The sequence below is a fragment of the Panthera tigris genome, chromosome F2, assembly GCF_018350195.1.
Source record: "Panthera tigris isolate Pti1 chromosome F2, P.tigris_Pti1_mat1.1, whole genome shotgun sequence".
Lineage (NCBI taxonomy): Eukaryota > Metazoa > Chordata > Mammalia > Carnivora > Felidae > Panthera > Panthera tigris.
In genome coordinates, this window is record NC_056676.1 from 41,129,099 (window position 1) to 41,149,937 (window position 20,839).

The following is a 20,839-nucleotide window of genomic DNA, read 5'->3' on the forward strand; positions in this document are numbered from 1 at the left end:
CAGTCATGATGCTATGGACTCCTACTATGACTACATATGGGACGTTACCATTTTGGAATACTTGACCTGTATCCTTCCATCAACATATGTGATATTAGGACAGTTCACTTCTGTAAATTAAAAAAGTACTGTAAATAAACAGTTGAGATTTTGTCATGGTACTTAATAATATCAGATTTATTCTTAACTGATTTGTTTAGATCTTCATCATAAAAGAGGAGAAACTGATAAAAGACAAATTGCGGTAAGTTATGCCTTTCTTCAGTAATACACTTAATTTCCCTGATTTTAAACCGTCGTTAAGATTTGGACCCCCCCACCACCCCAAAAAAAGATTTTGTATGCCTAGTTACTGCCAGATTTTGGTTATCAGTGTTTGCTTTTTAACAGACCTATTTTCATCTAGAGCTTTATCTCTCTTTTATTTTAAAATATTGGATCACATCCTCTCTCTGCTCCAAACCTTTGAATGGTTTCCCATCTCCTATAATCTCAAAGTCTTTATAATAGCTTACAAGCCTGCATATGACCTCTAGCTGTCCATCCGACTTTCTTGCTAACTTTTGTTACGCTATTAGCCCTATTGTTCTTTGAACATGCTGAAAACATTCACCACCTGAAGGGCCTTTGAAATTTTATTTTCTATAAACATTCTTTAACTTCCCTCAGGTCTCCTGGAATGTCATCTTAGTCTTCCACTCAGGTCATGATCTCACAGTTCATGGGTTTGAGCCCCACGTTGGGCTCTGTGCTGACAGCTCAGAGTCTGGAACCTGCTTCAGATTCTGTGTCTCCCTCTGTCTCTCTGTCCCTCCCCTGCTCGTGCTCGCTCGCTCTCTCTCTCTCAAAAATAAATGTTTAAAAAGAAGAAATTAAAAAAAAAAAATGTCATCTTAGTGATCATTTCCTGAGCATCTTATAAAATAGCCATGTCTTTATCTACCCTTTTTCCTCCAACACTTTTTCTCATTTCCCTTTTGAAAATGTCCTCCATTATACTTCTGATTTACATCTGACATACTATATGTTTGCTAATTTATTGGCTGTTTCCCCACCAAAAACTTGGCTTTGTCATAGCTGATACCTAGAATGGTGCCTGGCACATTATAGATGCTCAGTAGTTATTGATAGATGAGTTATCTGTTTTTAAGTTTGACTTATAAGCCAAAGTATTCTAAAATTTTTTAGTGTTTATTTAGAGAGAGAGGGAGAGAAAGAATACCAAGCAGGCTCCACACTGTCAGCGCAGAGCCCAACACGGGGCTCAAACTCACAAACCGTAAGATCATGACCTGAGCCGAAATCAAGAGTCAGGTGCTTAACGGACTGAGCCACCCAGGCGCCCCAAAGCATTATAAATTTATGGCCATTTTTACTTGACTAATACTTGCTGCATCAGTATCACCACAGATAATTTTTCTTGTTGCTTTCGCTCATGCTAACAAAATTATGTGCTATTGTATATCTTTTAAAGCTTTCTGCATGGACTAAGTTGTATGGGCATTATTTGGAGGGGGAAAATAATAGTATGTTTTTTAAAAATCAAAAGGAAAAAGAACATGAAGCCAGCCTACTTGATTGGAGGCAAGTCATTCTCCATTTCCAGCTTATCCACAGCTGGTAGGCATACTGAAGTTGTCACGTCTCCAGTGCTATTTCCAGACCGTCTCTACTTGTATCATTTTAAGCCCTTTCTCCTTAAAAGTTTACACTTGTCTCTTTAGTAGGTCATCTAACCAAGCTACTGGTTATTCCTCCACATGCATCAAAATATACGTGATTATTTACCCAACATCCTTATCCGTAGCTTTCCAAGTTTGATTGTTACCTTTACTTAGCATCAGCCACCCACACCCATAGCCGTGTCTTATTGTCAGAATTGTTCTACCTAAGATCCATCTGCCAGTAATTTATCCTTCTCTTACTTCCTGGCTCCCATGTTCCTCATGGTCAGTGAGATATTCAGGTTAATGACCAATTTTTCCCCAGTCTGTCAGCCCCTTCCCAGCTTCCCTTCCTTCCCTACTCACTTTGAATATGGCAAATACCTATGTGTACACTATCAAGAGGTGTGGATTCCGCTGGTCTGAGATAAGGTCTTGGAATCCAAATTTTAAGTTTCCCAGCCAGTTCTGATTATGACAAACCAGGTTTGGGAACCCCTGCTTATCTATGACTGACTGTCAAAGCTACCCTTTGGTCAATATTTTCAGCATTTTGGGGCACCTGGCTGGCTCACTTGGAGTGTGCTAATCTTGGGGTCGTGGGTTCGAGCCCCACACTGGGTGTAGAGATTACTTAAATAAGTAAAATGTGAAAAAAAAATGTATATTCAGCATCTTTGCATTTTTGTCTTTCATTTCACCTGGAAATATTCCAATCCTGAATCGGTTCAAAAATTTTGCTTTTTTCCCCGAGCCACTGAGTTTGGTTGGAAAAAATCCTGCCACCATATAAACTGTGGTGCCATTACCAAACCATGGTCTCAAAGCTTAGCTGGCTTCTTATCTCTTTTGTGTTATGGGCCAGCAGTCAGTGGTCTGCTTTCTTTTCAGGGACTATTTTAGACATTTCCTGTGTTCAGCCCCCTCTCCTTTCTCCCTGTTCCGTACTTCCTTGCCTGTGTTTGGAATAGACCAGAAAAGACTATCAGCTCCTGTCCACATGGGAGTTGTAGTTTTGGGAATTGTGGCCTTATAAGTACCAGCTTCAAATCCCTCCTTAAAATTCTACCTCTGTGCTCATTGTTAAGTGTACTCTTAGTAGGAGGTTATGTTACTTTTTTTTTTTTTTTTTTTTAAAGGAAATTTATTAAGGGAGGAAAGGGTATTTGGTTTTTTAAGTTACTTAAATTCAACTTAGTTAACATACAATGTAATATTATCTTCAGGTGTATAATGAACTCATCACAGTAAGTGCACTCCTTAATCCCCATCTTTTTTACCCATCCCTCACCCACCTTTCCTCTGGTAGCCATCCGTTTGCTATAATTAAGAGTCTGTGTCTTGGTTTGCCTCTCTCTCTTTTCCCTATTTTCCCTCTGATCATTTGTTTTGTATCTTAAATTTCACATGTGAGGTATTTCGTATGGTATTTATCTTTGATTTATTTCACTAAGCATATTACTCTCTAGCTGCATCCACATCATTGCAAATGGCAAGATTTCATTCTTTATGGCTAATATTCCATTGTATTATACATATATATATACACACACACATGTATACATATACGTATATGTATGTACACATATACATACACACACACACACATATGCACACATACCACATCATCTTTATCCATTCATCAGTCAATGGACACTGGGCTGTTTCCTTAATTGGGCTATTATAGATAATGCTGCTATAAACATAAACATAGAGGTACGTATATTTTTTCCCCCCAAATTTTTATTTGAATTCTAATTAACATACATGCAATATTGGTTTCAGGGGTAGAATTCAGTGATTCATCACTTACATACAACACCCAGCAAGGCTCTCCTTAATACCCATCACCCATCTAAGCCCACCTCCCTCCAGCAAACCTTAGTTTGTTCTCTATTGTTAAGAGTCTCTTATGGTTGGGGTGCTTGGATGGCTTAGTTGGTTAAGCACCTGCCTCTTGATTTTGGCTCAAGTCATGATCTTGCAGCTCATGAGATTGAGCCCTACATCAGACTCTGCGTGGACAGTGTTGAGCCTGCTTGGGATTCTCTCTTTTGCTCTCTCTGCCCCTCCCCCCCTCAAAATAAACTTAAAAAAAAAAAGAGAGTCTCTTATGGTTTCCCTTTTTTTTCTTCCCCTCCCTTATATTCATCTGTTTTTCTTAAATTCCATATATGAGTGAAATCCTGTTGCATTTTTCCTCTGATTTCACTTAGCATAATACAGTTTAGCTCTGTGTCGTTGCAAATAGCAAGATTTCATTCTTTTTGATGGCCGATTATTCCATTGTACGTGTATATGTATATCTGTGTGTGTGTGTATGTATATATATGTATGTGTGTGCGTGCACGTGTGTATACACACACACACACACACACACACACACACACACACAGACACCATTATCTTTGTCCATTAGTCAATAGACATTTGGGCCCTCTCCATAGTTTGACTATTGTTGGTAATGTTACTCCTTGATGAAGGCAAGTTTTTAGGCTTTTGATTCAACCTGTTCAGTGACCATTAATTGGTTGTCTCCTCTCCTGTATTGTCAGCCTCTCCCATAGCTTATAAACTATTTCATCCTTGACTGTACCTCTACGTCCCTTGTCCCTTCTCTGCCCAGTTCTGTGAAGCTCTCGACCCATTGTAATTTGACTTCTGCTGTTATCACTCTTAACAGTTCTCTCAAGGATCACCAATATCAAAGTCTGTGGATGCTTTTCAGTCTTTATCCTGTTGACATTTCACTTCTTAAAATTCTTTATTCCTTTGGCTTCCCTGACATTATTTTCTCTCAATTTTTTTCACTGACTCTTCTGCCTTTTCTTCTGTCCTTTTCTTCATGAGCATCTCCCTCTGTCTCCCCCTTAATCTTGGTTTCCTCTGAGTTTAGTCCTTTGGTTATTTTCAGATTGCCCTACGTTCTCTCTAGGTAGTCTCATCCACTCATGGGTTTAACTACCCACAGTGTACATTATTTCTCTCAAATCTCTGGCTCCAATTCCAACTTCTGTCTTATACTTTGGATTTTTATAGCCAGTCATCTTTGTGTTATTTTATCTGTTGGAAATCATTCTTTAGTCATATACCCTATGACTAGGTTTTTCCACATGCACTCCTTCATGTTGAAACGGTGTTGACGGTTAGTCTTTGTTGTTTAAAGAAGTTATAATAGGGTTTCTTTTTAAAAAATACATGATTTATTTGAGAGAGAATCCCCATAGGCTCCACATTGTCAGTGTGGAGCCCCACATGGGGTTGGAACTCCTGAACTGTGAGATAATGACCTGACACCAGGAGTTGGATACTTAACCATCTGAGCAATCCAGGCACCCCTGGGCTTCTTTCTTTTTTTATCTAAAGATGTAGATTGCCTTTTAATCTAAAGGTAATTCTAAGATCCTAAAATACATTCTAACAAAATGCTCTTTGGCAGATTATACTATAGATTTTTAGTAGGCTGAGGTATTCTAATTATGAAAGAAATGAACCACTTATATAGGCTATCATAATGCTGAGCAACTACCTGTTTTTGCATATTAAAAAAGTAAAGCCTTTCCTGGAACATGAGTTTTGATTTTTCAAACTATTTTGTAGGAGCGTTAATTAACTGTAAAAATGTGTTGGATGATATGTAGAGCTTATTTGCTGGTATTTTTAGTCAAATAAACTTACATGAATTAATGTTCCTGTAGATAGTCTTTTCTTATCCACAGGGGATATGTTGTAAGACCCAGGTGGATGCCTGAAACCATAGGGAGTACTGAACCCTATATATAGATATTTATGTAATAAATTATTAAAAATATTGTTACAAATGTTACAAATATTATTACAAATATCAAAATATTGTACTCCCTCTTCTTGGGATGATGTGAGGTGAATGATGTAGGCATTGCGGTAAAGCATTAGATTACTTTGGACTCTGAGACCTGTTAGGAGGAGGATCATCTTCTGGACCATGCTGGACTTCAGATAAGGGGGAACCTACTGTAATTCCATGAACAGTGGCTAGGCATTTGGTCTTTAAGAGTGGCTCTGAGTCTGTCTTTGTTAATTTCTTCTACACCTCCCATCATTTACAGTTGACTTTGTTAGCATGTAGGTAGTTTTGTATTATGTATACTAGCAAGACTTTGTTTTTGACCACACCTGTAATAACATCACCTTTCTGTTTTGGAAGATCAAAGCCATCGGTCAGACAGAATTGAACGCAAGCAACCCAGAAGAAGTGTTACAGCTGGCAGCGCAGAGAAGGAAAAAAAAGTTTCTCCAAGCAATGGCAAAACTTTACTTTTAAACAGTTAGTTAAAAATTTTTAATTTTTATTTTTTAAACAATGGGCTAAAAATAAACAGTATTAGATTATATAATACATATTTACACATTTAGTGGTGTTTTCTTTTCAGACAAAATACTGAAACAATTTAAAAACAAAAACTGTACAGAAGACTTCATACCATAACCACAGCTTAAATTTATAATTTCTTCAAAAGAAGAGATTCATGTATCCAGTAAGAGAATAAACTAGCAATCTGGTATGCTTTGTTTTCTAACTAGACCCACTTTCGAGGTTGAAATTTCATTAAAAACAAACTAAAATATGTAGAAGTAGCTAGTCTATACACAGCAAGTTCTTACGTCAGGGTTTTGTTTTGTTTTTAATAAATAATCTAGGAGTCAGTATACATTTACTACTTTTTCTGCCTTATGAAAACAGAAGTTTAGGCCAAGTGTTAAGCTTTATCACTTTGTCCTTAACTCAGTGTAGGAATTTAAAAACGACCTTAACAGTTTTGCAAACATAAATAAAGTCTTAGTCACACTAAATTAAGAAAAAATCCTTAGGGATGTCTTGGAGTTAGTAAAGTGACTTTCTCATATAAATAGGTTGAAAGTGTACTTTTTCACTTAAATTGTGATGTACAAAAAGTCATTATAAAGCAACCTCTGTGTCAAAGCCCAAAGTAGGAGCTACACGTTTATCTTGTTTAAAATTTCTTTGGTATTCCCCCTGTTTAGACCACAGTTTAAACACCATGTTCATTTAAGCCTTACTGGTTAAAAAATGTTATGGCAAGGCAGATGAAATAAAAAACAGATTAAAGTTCACCTTTTGTAAAAATTCAAGTTTTATAATAGCTTGCTACAGCAGCTGTAGATAAATTAGTCACCTTATTACAAAACTAAATCTTTGTAAACAAGTTTAAATTTTATTTTCAAAAACCAAATTGCACTAGTCAAGACAATATGAATTTTGAGAATCTAAAAACTAGATTCAAAGTATTGTATTACTCAATGTCGCCTTTAAGGTGGCACTTACCTAGTCTAAAACTCCAATGATAAAATTCTTAGTTTATCAAGGTAACACAGTAATACTGGATTAAAAAAAAAAAATTATGGCATAAAGCGTGGCTATCTTCTATCCAGTCACCTTGGGAATGAAGTCATCTTTGTAAACAAGTCCCGCTGTTTAAACAGCTAATGTAGGAATTTCTTCCTTAATGCCAATTTTAAGTGGTTTTTTAAAATCGAAGAATGGCAGTGAAACTTCTGAATTGGCTAGGACAGTCATAGCACTATTTTCCTGAAAACTTTAGTAGTTCAGTTCTAGGAAATTCTACCAATGGTCAATTCCAACTTGTTTGCTTAGTTAACCTTCGTTAGTATTTTCCTGGTGGTTTTTCAGTGCTCTTCGGTGGTGTCATAATGCCTCCACTGCACACTGGTGACAACTGTCCCCCCTTTTGAAAGGTGTTTACATAATTTACTTCATCCTATACATGTGAAGAAATCATGCAGAGATTAACAGGTAAGGTAAAGCACTGATAGAGTAAAACAAAGTCAAACCAGACTTGGATATTAATTTGAGACTACTTAGACCTCATGAAATGGTCTCTTTATGTCTTTGCAAGCATGACTAGTCCTATTCTAGAGGTTGCAACAGTTTGAACTGAATATAGCTGTATTTTTAAAAAACTCTTACTTGGACTACTGGCATTAATCTTGAGACATTCTACAAATTTTGCTGTGACATCAGTGTGCCCATTAGAGCTTTCTATCTTGTATCACTGCCCTAAAGTATTTCTAGTATCCTTATTAGTTTCAGTAACTTACTAGATATAAAATGAAAAGCCCCACAAGAAACATACCAGCATAGCCAGATAATTTGTATGTGTCTGGATATTGTGTCTGTCTTCCATAGAAATCTTCTTAAAAATCTTCAGCTTCACAGGATTAGTACTTTTTACTACACTGGCAAAAGGCACCATCCAGTCTACACATTCAGAAATGTTGTCCCATTCCAAACCTAGATAGAGGAAAGTTAGGAAAATGTGAAGGTTACAAGAGAAATTGTCAATATATTGGCTTGTCCTTCCGATTTTAAAGATAATTTGAGAATGCTAATCTGCTTTAACTTCTTAGAATTGGATTTTGGCCTTCTAATAACTGTTCATAAGGTGACTTATTTTGTGGGAGAAAAAGACTTAGAGCTTCTTAACCCGTACCTTCTACATATGAAACTGAAGTTGTCAAAACCCAAAGAACTCTTAAAGCAGGGCAGTGACCAAGCTGACTGACTTCAAACGGATTTAAATTCCATTTGACCTTATTTTTTGTTTATGGATATATACTGAAGATGAGGAAGGACTTCTAACAAAAGAGAAGGTAATTGCTAACCTAATGTTTTCCATTAAAATTTTAAGCTGTTTAATAGGAAGCTAAAGTTGATAAATTAATAGTCCCTTGTGAACATGTAAGAAGATAACAAAATATAGTGCCTTACCTGAGGCTTTCTTAACCACTTCAATAGAGGTAAAATGGCACAAGGCAGCGGCAGCCAGGATTCTGTACTGGAATTCTAATGAGTCGATGGCTAGAATACACAGATCTAGAAGCTAGCAAAGGAAAAAGCAAACGTACATGTAATTAGGAGAAAGGATGAGTAATCAATGTTGCTACTAAAGATCAGTCAGCTATAATTTTAGAGTACTTATGATGTGGACCCATGTGCCAAGAATTGCTAAAACTACAGGGATCCAAAGATAATTTCCTTCAGAGTGGTGGCTCAAGCCAGGAAGTGAATAGGCAAGGATTGTTATGATGCAGCGTGGTGTGTAGCAGTAGGAAAGGCACCTAATCCAGAGTGGGGAAGACCTGTGCTGCTGAAATCTTAAAAGACGCAGTAGCCATGAAGATTGGGAGGTAGAGAGTATTCTAGGTGTAGGGAATAGCATTTGCAAAGATAAATGAAATATTACTTTCCCTTGGGACCTCTAGTTCAGAACAAAGGAATTCCTTTCCTTCATTCCTTATTTTAAAAGGGAGAGGGGCGTAGGTAGAGAGGCACAGATTAGATCATAGATTAGCCTAGATTAGATCATAAAGGGTCTGTAAATTTAGTTCTGATTACTGAAATTATTGGAACATTTTAAATCAGGAAAGATACATTTTAAGAATGATCCTTTAGAAACATGTTCCCTTCTGTGTATCTGCTTTACTGTAATCTAAACAGTGAGATTATATTGCCTTTTAAATAATCTAGGTAATAAAGAGTATAGTAGAATTGTGTAAAAGGGCTAGATTTCAGAGGCTAAGGTAATACTGTCCATGGAATAAACAAATTATGTTTGCTCCCATTGTCCAGAAGGTAGAAACATGAGAAGAGTTAGAAATAAACAATGTAGAAATAGTAATTATTAGCTTATCAAATTTTTGTTCTCTATCAAAAGGCGATAGCTGCTTATGATACTTTAGGATGCTGGCAATTCTGACAGAAAAAATAAGCCGTCATTAGAAAGTTTTACAAAATGAACCAATTCTAATTCAGTTTTAGTTCATAAGGTGTTTACTAGATTTAAAATACAAATTAAATTTCAACCTAGGTTATTTAAAACCCAACCCAAAATACCACAGTTCCTTCAGTTTCTTATGTAAGCTTTTCATATTCTACATAGAATTCGAACATAGATTTTTCTCACTTATATATGGTAGTACAGCAACCTTTAAGATACATACGAGAAGCAAGCAGGAAAGAACATTTGCTATGTTGGCCTACAAAAGCATAATTTGAAATTAGATTTTTTAAAAATGTTATAACTAATCTTAATTCTAATGTATAAAATAGGTACAGTGTGTTCAAATATGAGGATAAGATTATCATAGAGAATAATTTCCTATCATACTAAAGACAGCTGGCTGCTAAATAGCAAAAAGAGGTATTTAACACTCTACTTTAAACCCCTAAAGAATGAAGAGTACTCATAATACATTTAAACTGAAAGTTTAAAGTCTGTTCTCTAGAATTATTAAGCAATGTAAATACTGGGAACAGAATTTTATGCATCAGCAGTTTTGTTCTAGTCAATTAAGGAGTGAATTTAATTCATTACGATTTTTGTTGTATAATTTATTTAAGACTGTAAATGCACTAAACAGTTACAATAAACATTAGCATATCTGCAGTGAAAATACCTGAGCTATTTGAATGAACTTTTCCTGAGAATACTGAGGTAGAAGAACTTTAGGAGCATCTTTAAGAGCATCAACTTGGAGGAAGAGATTTAGCCAGGAGATGACTGTTACAGGACAGAGTTCCCATTTTAAAGCCTGTTAATAGTATGAAAACACCTGTTAGTAAATGTAAGTATATATACACTGTAATATATAGCTAATTTACTAGTAGTCCTTTAAAAGCTTTCTGCTTTAGGCCTATTCTAGGAATTTTATTCTGACCCTTATTTTATTAAAAGTACTTATAGATACTTCAAAATGTAAAGCTGCTTATATTTTACAGTTTATTAATCTAGTTCCCTTTTTTATTCTCTATCTTAACTTAATAAGCTCATTGAGCCTAATATTCATTCCTTCTTTTCTCATTTCTTGCAGCCCCTGGTCTTCCAAATCTATTCTCTACTTTATTGAAACTGCCATTTTAAAATTATATTCAGTGAACAAAGCGAATTCCATTCAGATCTTCCAAAAACTGATCTAGACTTTTTCTTTCCATGATCTTTAATGGCTCCGGTCAAAATGTAAAAGTTCAAAACAAAAAAGGCAAATCTTAATGTATCATATCTGTTTCTTCATGAAGCTTTGGGACTTTACCATTTACAAGCAGTCTAAAGTAATTAGGGGAGAACAAGAGTATTGCAGAGAATTCCGTCTTCTCTTTACATCCTCATACTGTGCTTCACGTCTGAATCTGAGTAAGTTTATTGTTAGAACAATATCAACATGCCAGCAAGATCCCATTCTAATAGAGCTATCAATATGAATGTTTACAGACTGTAAGCATAATTTAGAAGACATAAATTTGTAATTTACAACACAGTAAATGAAAGTGGTGTTTTCTTGTGTGTCCTGTATACAAAGTTATGATGTCCAAATTTAATAACATACTTTCTAGTAGCTAACACTCAGCCTTTACTCTAATTCAGAGCCTGATTAAACACCTTTTGGGTTTTTTTCTCCACCATTTTGCTTAATAGTCCTTTTTGGCATATAGAAAGGAAAAAAGGCAGTGAAATAATTCTCATTCTCTGTTGGAAGAGGGGAAAATCAGAATATTTGAGTGTCACTGTTGGAATTCATTGATATATACACATGGTATGGTAATTATACTTTTCAAAGCATTTCCTTAATCACTTTTAAAGCAGTATATTCTCATTATAGAAAACTTGAAAGACACAGAAAAATGGTCTACAGCTTAAGTAAATTCTCCCCCCCACCCCCATTTATCCATACCATTGTCAATATATTGATGCATTAACCTCTTTGAACTGGATCTTAATGCTGAATGAAATCTGTTTTGACTACTTACAGTGTGTTCTTTGAGATTGAGTAGCTAACTGTTAAGTTACTAAAACTGCAACTAGAATCACTTAATACCTTTAATATAATAAGTTCCATTCTTAAGATATCCTCTTCACTGCAGGCACCATCAGTGACATAAGCAAACTCTTGGAGCTTAGGAGCATAGATTTCCTTTGAAATGGATTTTAAAAAAACATTAGGTGTAGTTGAGACCGAGATTAAAACAAAAAGAATTCTACAGAAACCACTTAACAGGCTTTGTTTTTAAGGACAGCTTCATAAAGTGATTTTAAATCTTAGTAATGATAACGTTTCTCAGATGTAGGAGGTGAAATTAGCCAACTACATTGAAACTTATTTTCATAGGCTTGATCTTGAATTTCAGTTAATAAGCAACTAGAATATTAGGTCGGTCTGAACAGTCCAGAGAACAAATAGAATGATCAGAGTAGAAGAGAGGCCTGTTACAGATGAGAACAGGCTAAAAATCAAGATTTCAGTCTAGAAAGCTACCTGAAACACAGTTGAATTCCAGAGAAGGGTAGACTAAATATAAAATTATTCACCAAATTTGGCAGGATTGGGAGATAGCCCTTAAAGCTCAGAACAAAAATATGGAAGAAAAAAATAAATTCAAGGAAACTAAGGCATGTTTCACAGTCCTCCTCCTGCCCTCAAGATGATAAAGGTTTCAAAAATCTCAAAAGAAATTATGATAATCCAAAATACATTGTTTAAGAAAACCAGATGGAGATTGTGTGAAGGAAAACCTCAGGCCAGAAAAGAGTTGCTTTCTATCCTGGCACCGCCAGCAGACACAGATAGAGACCATTATTCTAACCCAGCAGAGCTATTTATTTCATTTGATTGGTCAGTTAGTTTTCAAAGACCATTCTATTGAATCCAAGTGCCATAATTATGTATTGGGACCACACTGGTATATTTTGTTTGGCAGAATGAGACATGGACTATTTGCCTACATTACATTTCCAGAATCTAAACCAGACACTTAGAATAGGCTCAGATACTACAAAAGGAAGTATATTTATCCCTCCATACAAATCAAGAATGTTCAAAAAATGTTTTAGGGGAAAAATAAATCCACTTATCTTAGAGTTCATATCCAAAGTTGTAGGGATTGATGTGATGTAAAAAGAGTTTAAGGTAAATCTATCTGTGGATAAACTTTGAGAACTTACCTCAAGTTTGGAAGCAATGAATAATGAGGTAATTCCAATGAGCTGAAGCATATTTTTATTTATATCCTTTTGTGTCAACATAAATCTGTCAAAAAAGTCTTGTGCGAGGTAAAATGTTTCTCTATGAAGTGTGTATACTTCACATACCTAGAGAAGGATCCAAATATTTACATCATCATTTGATGAATTTCTTCAAATTAGAAAGTTAGATCCTAACATACCAGTCTTTAGAATACTTTTTTTTTTTTAAATGTTTATTTTAGTGGTGGGGGGAGCGGGTAGGAGTGGAGTGGGAGGGTGGGTAGAGAGAGAATCCCAAGCAGGCTCTGTGTTGTCAGCGCCAGAGCCTGATGCAGGGCTCGAACTCACAAAGTGTGAAATCAGGACCTGAGCCAAAATCCAGAGTCAGAGGCTTAACGGACTGAGCCACCCAGGTGCCCCTGAAATTTTAAGCCCAACTTTGTTTTTTAGGATATCAAAGCTGAGATTGGGCAAGGGCGAGGAGGGAGACAGATGTTAACATGTACTAATAGGATAAAAAGAATCTATTACCATCCTCATTTACTAGTTTTATTGTTTTATTTTTTTGCCCCACATGGACTTTATTCCCAGATTCATTTACATTTTTACTGACTGTGAGCAAACTTTTCTATTAATTTCCTGTTTATTGCTGATAAATGGGTAAGTTCTCATGCTTAGTTTATATTTTTAATTCTAACAGCCCTAAATGATGGTCTTCACTGTTCTAGGCAGACCTTTAACGACAAAATAACCTTTCCCTTTAATATTTTTTTAACTTCTTTTTTCCATGTTTTACTGCATTGGCTAAGAATTTTTATAGACAAAAACTGGATGAACAACATTGGTGACATATAAAGTCTTGATCACATCCCTTGTTTCTGACTGTACTGGGAATTTCCCAAATGTTTCACTACTGTTCTTAATAATAAGCAATGTCTGTCATTTCCACACTTATTATAGGCAAAGCTTTAAATTCTCAAAATAACTCCAGAAAGTGACCATTATCCCCATTTTGAGGATGAGAAAACAGGGATAGAAATACAGGAGGGTTTTGTTATTGTTTTTAATGTTCATTTATTTTGAGAAGGAGCACGTACGTGTACGAGCAGGGGAGGGGCAGAGAGAGGGATCCCAAGCAGGCTTCAGGCTGTCAGTGCAGAGCCCGATTCGGGGCTCAATCTCACAAACCGTGAGATCATGACCTGAGCTGAAGTTAGGAGTCAGATACATAACCAACTGAGTCACTCAGGAGCCCTGAAATACATAAGTTCTAATAATGTGTTTAGGAAATCTCTTAGTTTACTACATATTTTGAAATGAGGAATAGAAACTGAATTTCAAAAAATGTCTTTCACATCTATTGAGACTTGATGATTTTTCTCCTTTAAACTATTATGGTAACATTTAACCTATCTTTATGTTTCTAGACTGAAAAGATATACTAAGAAAAAGAATGTAATGCTCTACTCTGTTTATTCTACCCAGTTTTGCATATAATCCTATTTAAGGGAAAATAGCAATAAGTTTGGACAGTCCAATCCAATTCAGATTGGATAAAAAGTCAATGTAACAAAAAGGAAAAAAATTAAAAATCTGTATGATTGTGTTTAGGTTGCTTCCATGATCACTAGGTACTCCCAAAAGTCAAAACCCAACCACCTTCTTGTACCCATATGATTGAAATATAATCTTGTCTTCCAGAGTAAGAGATAAGATAACCTGACTGCAAAGAACACCATTTTATAGTCCTTTTTAAAAAAACTTTTCTGATAGCTTCTGAGATTTACTCTCGCGTTGTTGCACCAAAAAGCCGAGTATTTCTCCCTTAGAATGCTTCATTTCTATCTTAAACACAGGGAGACTACAGAACAAATATCCAAAGGCTGGAGGAAAATAGGTTTGTTATCAACACAAGTAAATTCTTGGAATTATTATCCAAAGAATGGGAATGGGCTTAAACAAGAGAACGTTTTGGGCATAGATCTTTAGGGACTTCAAAATCACTGTAATTCCTTTAGATTAATGGTACAGTGTATTTCTGAAAGGAATAAAAGTATATAATAAAGGGAAACAATTGAGCATAGAGGGCTTGGTACTTCTGGATATTTAAAGCCTCCTTATTTAGGATTTAGAAATCAAGATCCCAAATCATAATTTGGATTCTGGTGATGCAGAAAAGGACTTCTGAGGGCCCTGAAGCTTAGTCCTGGTTCTTCACTTTGTATAGCAGAATGTAAAACCTTGTCAATTACATATTCTGTTCATCTTGATTATCCTCAGCACCTAGTGCCTGGTACACAGCAATACTAACAGGTACCAGGAATTCCTAATTGGGTTTGGGTTATATGGGATGTAGTGGCTGTGTTAGGATTTTACTCTCACAAAGTAGACATTTGCCATTTTGGTACCATCAACTACAGTAAGGACCCCCCAAAAATATTTGCTGCTGGCCATGAATAATATACCAAGGGCACCTGAAAAGCACATTTACATCTTAAATATTTTTCCATCCTACAGAGAGAAAGGTATTAATGGAACATACCTCTAAAAGCCAGTCTAGAAGTATTGACCTCATCTGTGGTTCCAGGTCAGAATGCAGAACTTCAAAATGTTTGTCATGAACATATCTAGTCTCTTTTTTTAGCATGTTTAGCCAAACATCATTTGAGCATCCCCAACTATGGAAAGGGGTAGAAAAGAATCACTATGTGACCTACATAATATACAACATAAATTTTCAGACACTGAAATCCAACTTTCAATTAGAACTTGAAAGGAGCTCTTTAGAAACCAGTTCTTTAGCATGAAAAAACAGAGGCTTGAAATTATACAGCAAGAACTTAGACTAGACTTCAAGAGTACTTTCCCCAGAGCAACACTGAAATTTTAAACATTTAAGCATATAATCCCAGTAGAGACAAATCTCATCATCTCCAAACAGATCATCAATAGTAGAATCACCTAAAGTGGTGGAGGCTGGCAGAGTATAGTGAAGGGGAAGGTTGGCAAATTTAAATGTCTTAGTCCACTAATTTGCATATAGAGCCAAATAATACTACACTATGTGCTTTGTATAAGCTGTACCTCTTAGTCCTATTCATTAACTAAAAAACATATAGACCTTACTAAGCTTGGTAAGAAGTAAATACGGTTGATACATCAAATGAAAATGTCGTATGTTAAAATGCTTCCATCTTAATTTAGAAAAATCATTTAAACTCCATTTAAAAGGTGTTCAGCTCCTCTCCCCCACTCATGCTCAGTCTCGCTCCAAGCTCTCAAAATAAATGTTAAAAAAAGTTTTGGGTTTTTTTAGTGGGGGAGGGGGCACCTGGGTGGCTCAGTTGGTTAAGTGACTGCGGCTCAGGTCATGATCTCACAGTTTGTGAGTTCGAGCCCCGCATCAGGCTCTGTGCTGACAGCTCAGAGCCAGGAGCCTGCTTCGAATTCTGTGTCTTCCCCCGTCTCTGCCTGCCCCTCCCCCATTTGTGCTCTGTCTTCTGTGTCTCAAAAATAAATGTTAAAAAAATTTTTTTAAAGGTGTTCAGCTCTTCTAATGAGGCTTGCGGTATTCAAAGAAATGAAAATAAATTAAAAAAATCAGTATTTTAAACACCCATATCCTTTGTGAACAGCAAAGTATTCTCAAAATAATACATGCATAAATATCAGAGCAATTTTTGTATGTTTTTATAGTGAAGGCAAAATAGGACTCAAAATAGTACAATATATTAAATTAGTACAATTTTAATTGACATTAAATTCAAAAAAATATTCTTACCTTAAATCAGGCAAAGGTGAAGGATTAATAAAAAGATTTTTAAATCTGTAATTTGTAAATCTGGAGAAGTCACTTGTTCCTATTTCTTTGTGGGGTGTTTCAATGATTATACAAGGACTGATCCCTCCAGATAATACAGGTGGCCAACAATTCTGTCATTAAAGAAGAATTTGTGCAATAGAAAATCACCTTTTTGTCTTGGATCTTTCATAAATAGAAGCTAATATCTCTAAACCGACTATAGTTCTTCCCAAACACCATCGTTAACATTGCTGATAATCTAGTTGACATTTTATAAATAAGCCATACAGCTCCTACTGATCTTCAAACAGTTTTAACAGGTGGGGTGTTTTAGAAAACAATATAATTCTGAAAATACAAGACATTCGGCATTGGGGGAGGAGAGGAATAAAAATTCATCTGTGGTCACTTATCACTTTCAAGATTAAAAAACTGAAGTTCTTCCCTTTTTACAATAGTAGCAAGGGCACCTTGTTTTATAAAAAGCTCCTCCCTCATCCCTACCCCCCAACCCTTTAAGCCTGCTCCCATACTTCAGAGTACTATAAGGCAAAACCTTAAAAATGGAATCAACCAAAGTCAATTAGTTTAATATTTAAAGGACCCTTTCCCCAACCAATGCTGGTTTCAAAGAGAACCACGTCTCTAGTGTTCTCTGTACCACACACAGAATGGGTAGCAAGGGGCTGGGTGCCAGTCTGTCAGTGACTTCACATCCTATTTATGCCCAAAGGAGCAGCTATTAGGACCCTCCACTAGCCAGAGAGGGAACAAAGAGCAGTACATTGGACAGATTAGGCGGGCCCTGGTGCACCAGGCGATTCCAAGAGGGAGGGATTTACAAAGAGGAACCAGCTGCTTCAAGGCAAACTTACTCTGCAGCTGTAGTAGGATTTAGGCACATACAAACCACCTAAAGATCAGCACCTTCCTGCTGACCTCGGGTCATTCCGAGTAAGTGTCAGAGGTATCTTTCTGTTGCACAGCAATAACCCAATTCAATTTTTATTTGTCCTGCATTCGTTTCACCCAACTCCCCCCCCCCCCCAGTCCAGTTCTGCATTACCCTAATCTCATACTGATGTCTCTTGGTGACCTCCTCTTTTCTTTTTTTGACATCCTGGAAAATAGAAAAGACCACTGTTAAACTAAAGTCCCAGCAAAGAAGTTCTTCTCTCCTCCCTCTCCCCTTAACTCACCTGGGCTGTTTTTCTCTTCTTGGCCTGAATTATCTGGGCTTCTGGAGGGGAATCCGTCTGGCTGGGCTGGGGTTGCTGCTGCTGCTTAGCTTGTAAACGGCTACTACAGTGAATTTTTTAAAAGGAAGTTTTATAAGTCAAGAGTTTCAAACGCAGCAGCTAACTTTTAAACACATCTACAAGACAAATAATGTTACCTGCGTCTTGACATTCTCTTCTTTCAGGTGTGTGAAAGCTCTGGAGAGGAGAGAGGAAAAATGAGAGTCAAATATTTTGTCACCCATATTCTCCCAGGTGCCAGTCAGATGCTCATTCAGGGGTTACAGCTGAGTCCTTCAGGAGGTGGCCTGAGTCATTTCACCGTGCTGTCTTACGCACTACAATGGTTATTTCACGGGATTAATTTTGGACACATGCCTGCGTCTCAACTGAACGTACAGTCGGGACGCGAGTGTCTGAGAATTTACAAAGCACCCCCAGCAAGGAGGGAGATCTCCCCCAAATGGGTCTTTTCTGCGCCCTCCGTCCTCTCTCCCATAACTCCTAGAGGGGCCTGGGCAGCGCCCCCACGTCCCCCCCTTCCATCCTGGACAAGCAGCAGAGAGAGAGGGGGTTGTGGAGGCGAAACGCTGTGGAGAAGCCGGTTCCGCGCCAATTTGGAGAGCGGCGGTGGCGGGGAAGCAGGGGGAGGAGGGAACTGAGACTTGTGTCACGTCCTTCAGTCTCCGTTCCCTCCTTCCCAGCCCCACTGGGCCCTGCCTGTCGCTTGGAGGGGCACTGGGACCCCGACTCCAGATAAGGGGTGGGAACGAAGGAAAGCGAGTTAAAGAAAGGGGAAAACTGGGCTGGTCGGGGAGGTTTTCTCTCCGGGAAGGGGACCCAGACCCCGATCCTCTATCGCGCGGTAGAGCTCCCCTAACGCGGGTGGGAGGGAGAAGCCCCTGCAATGAGGGTATTTTCCTTGGCCTCCCCTTCGGGCAGCCCTCCACCCCCGCCACTTCCCCGGCCCCCTGCCAAAGATCCTGACAGGAACGGAACGCGGGGAGCCATCCTCCCGACCCCCCAGCCGCCTAATTCTCAGCCTTCCCGTATTTCCTCCCGCAGGCTCCCGCCCGCGGGAAGAATCGGCCCTGGGGGCTTTCTCTCCTCCCTCACTCCTCCCTACGCCCAGCAGCTCCTCACCGCTAGACCCGCTACCGCTCCTCTCTCAGCTGGCGCCGGCGCCAACCCAATATATAGGCCGGGCCGGGCCCGCCCCGCACGCATGCGCCTCAGACTGACACCTCCGGACTGCGCGCTCCCTCTCCCGCGCGCCCGCCCCGCAGGCCCGCGCGCCGCGCCCTGCTCTCAGTCCGCGCCCGCCCACCCCCAGAGGCCAAGGGCCTGCTAGCCTAGGCCCTCAGTTCGCGTTCACCTGCTCTCCACTTCACCTGCCTGCGATGCCTGGCGGCGGGAGGGAGTCTCTCAGAGGGCCCTCCTCCAAGGTTCGGCTCCCCACCGCCCTGCTTCCGCGTCTCCCGCCAGTAGTTTCCAATTCCCTCCCGCCCTCAACTCCCGGATCCCTTCAGTGTCGGGCAGCGGCTCAATCCCGGCTTACGACCAGGTGGAGGCGACATGGGTGAGCACAGAGTAGCCAGGAAGTGGCCATCCTGTGGTGCTCTGTGGCTGTGCCGCTAAGTGTTCAAGAAACCCGGTTATTGCGGATGAGACGCCGGGACCAGGAGGACCCGCCCCTGAGGGAGGAGCGCCACTTTGGCTGCCGAACTGGCCAATGGGAGGCGAGGACGGCAGCACAACGTGGAGAGGCTGCAGAATGTAAACACAGCCGGGCGCACGGCTAGCCACGTGTGTCTCCGTGCCGCCCGTCGGGTCTGGGACCACCGGGGCCAGCCGTGGCGCCCCAGGACAGCCAAACTCAGGGATGTCTGTCTTGCACTTTGCTCCAGCCCGCCGACGGAAGAGGTTCGTATCAACCCTGTTTTCCCGCTCCCTGCTCCGCCAACCCGGTTGCCTCCCGGGGGTGGGTCTCTCTGCACTCCGCCGCCCTGCCTCTGCCAGGCGGATTCCCACTGCGAAGTCCCCGCGCAGGAAACGCTCGCGCTAGGCTTCACCCTCCCTTCCTGCCTACCGGACCTGCAGTTCCGGGGTTCCCCAAAAGTAAAATGTCTCTCAAGAGCAGGGCCGGGGGCGGGATTCCACCCCACAGCTCTCTGGGGTCTGACCGGGAAAACTGCCCCACCACGTGCCCGCCCGGGGCCCGCCCGGCCGGCCCCGCCCCGCCGCCGCCAGCGCGCCCTGCGGAGCCCGCGCGAGTTGCCCGCGCGGGAGGGAGCCGCCCGCCTCCGTACTATAATGGCAGGAGGCGGGGCCGACGCGTTTCGTTCTCTTCCCACCTACCCCCATGGCTAAACCTGGGGGAACCCTCGTTGCCCTTATTACCGCCCCGCTCCATCGCGACCCAAGACTGGACATCTCCCAGCAGGACATGCCGTTGATACTTCGCAAACAGGTTTTGCGGCGGGAGCAGTGGGGCGGGGACGCCTACGGGAACAAAGACCCCCGCGGTGGAGGAGCCGAGCGCAGGCTCCTTGGAACTCGCGGCAGCTCGGGCCGGACGCTGAGCGACCAGGTTGGGTGCTTTGCCCTGGCCCGGCGCGAGCCGCCGGGGTAGGTCCGGGGAGACCCAGGTGCCGAGGCTGGCGCTGCGGCGCGGCCCAGGCAGGAGCCCTTCCCGAGATGCACCAGGAGGCGGCGTCCGGGACCGACCCGGGACCCCTCCCGCACCCCCGCCCCGCGCCCTTTGTGCCGCTCCGCCTGTTCGGCGGAGCCTGGAAATAACGGCTGCTCTGCGGGGTTTTGGGCCCGCAAGGCCAACTCTTTTTCACGCTTTCCTTTTGGATTCTTACTCATGCGACAGCCTTGGGACCCCGGCAAAGTAATTCTTTTTCTCCCGTCTTTATGCCTGAGGAAATAGTAAGAGTCTTTCTTGCCTCAGGTGCCATAGAATTAGGAGAGGCCCAGAATCTTGTCAGTGCCCAGAAGCTTGATACCATTTATAATGCTTCTGATGGCGCTCTCGTTAGGGGAGGAGTTGCCTCCCTTTCGCAGTCACCTCAAAACACTTTCGGTGTAAAG

General features: G+C 40.1%; 2 protein-coding genes across 8 annotated transcripts in view; one reads left to right on the plus strand and one right to left on the minus strand.

Moving 5' to 3' along the window:
* INTS8 (integrator complex subunit 8) overlaps nucleotides 1–5,970 on the plus strand; it is a 52,699-nt gene extending 46,729 nt beyond the window's left edge. For both annotated transcript variants that reach the window (XM_042973617.1, XM_042973618.1), the window contains exons 25-27: nucleotides 4–68; nucleotides 201–244; nucleotides 5,851–5,970. In XM_042973617.1, the coding sequence (XP_042829551.1) occupies nucleotides 4–68; nucleotides 201–244; nucleotides 5,851–5,967 (226 nt within the window). In that variant the 3' untranslated portion in view covers nucleotides 5,968–5,970. The remainder of the gene's footprint in view (nucleotides 1–3; nucleotides 69–200; nucleotides 245–5,850) is intronic.
* A 94-nt stretch (nucleotides 5,971–6,064) lies between these two features.
* Nucleotides 6,065–19,872, minus strand: CCNE2 (cyclin E2). Of its 6 annotated transcripts, none has more exons than XM_042973622.1 (12): nucleotides 19,838–19,872; nucleotides 17,902–17,941; nucleotides 17,705–17,807; nucleotides 17,572–17,625; nucleotides 16,485–16,636; nucleotides 15,246–15,381; nucleotides 12,683–12,829; nucleotides 11,559–11,654; nucleotides 10,143–10,277; nucleotides 8,455–8,566; nucleotides 7,820–7,977; nucleotides 6,065–7,444 (listed from the first exon to the last, which is right to left on the minus strand). In XM_042973622.1, exons 2-12 carry the CDS (start codon nucleotides 17,913–17,915, stop codon nucleotides 7,331–7,333), a joined length of 1,221 nt encoding a protein of 406 aa, XP_042829556.1. In that variant the 5' UTR covers nucleotides 17,916–17,941; nucleotides 19,838–19,872; the 3' UTR covers nucleotides 6,065–7,330. The 6 variants fall into 6 exon arrangements, with proteins under 6 accessions (XP_042829556.1, XP_042829557.1, XP_042829555.1 ...); XM_042973623.1 differs by lacking the exon at nucleotides 19,838–19,872 and adding an exon at nucleotides 19,135–19,374 and having other exon boundaries at nucleotides 17,705–17,804; XM_042973621.1 differs by lacking the exon at nucleotides 19,838–19,872 and adding an exon at nucleotides 19,135–19,373.
* Between the last annotated feature and the right edge of the window lie 967 nt (nucleotides 19,873–20,839).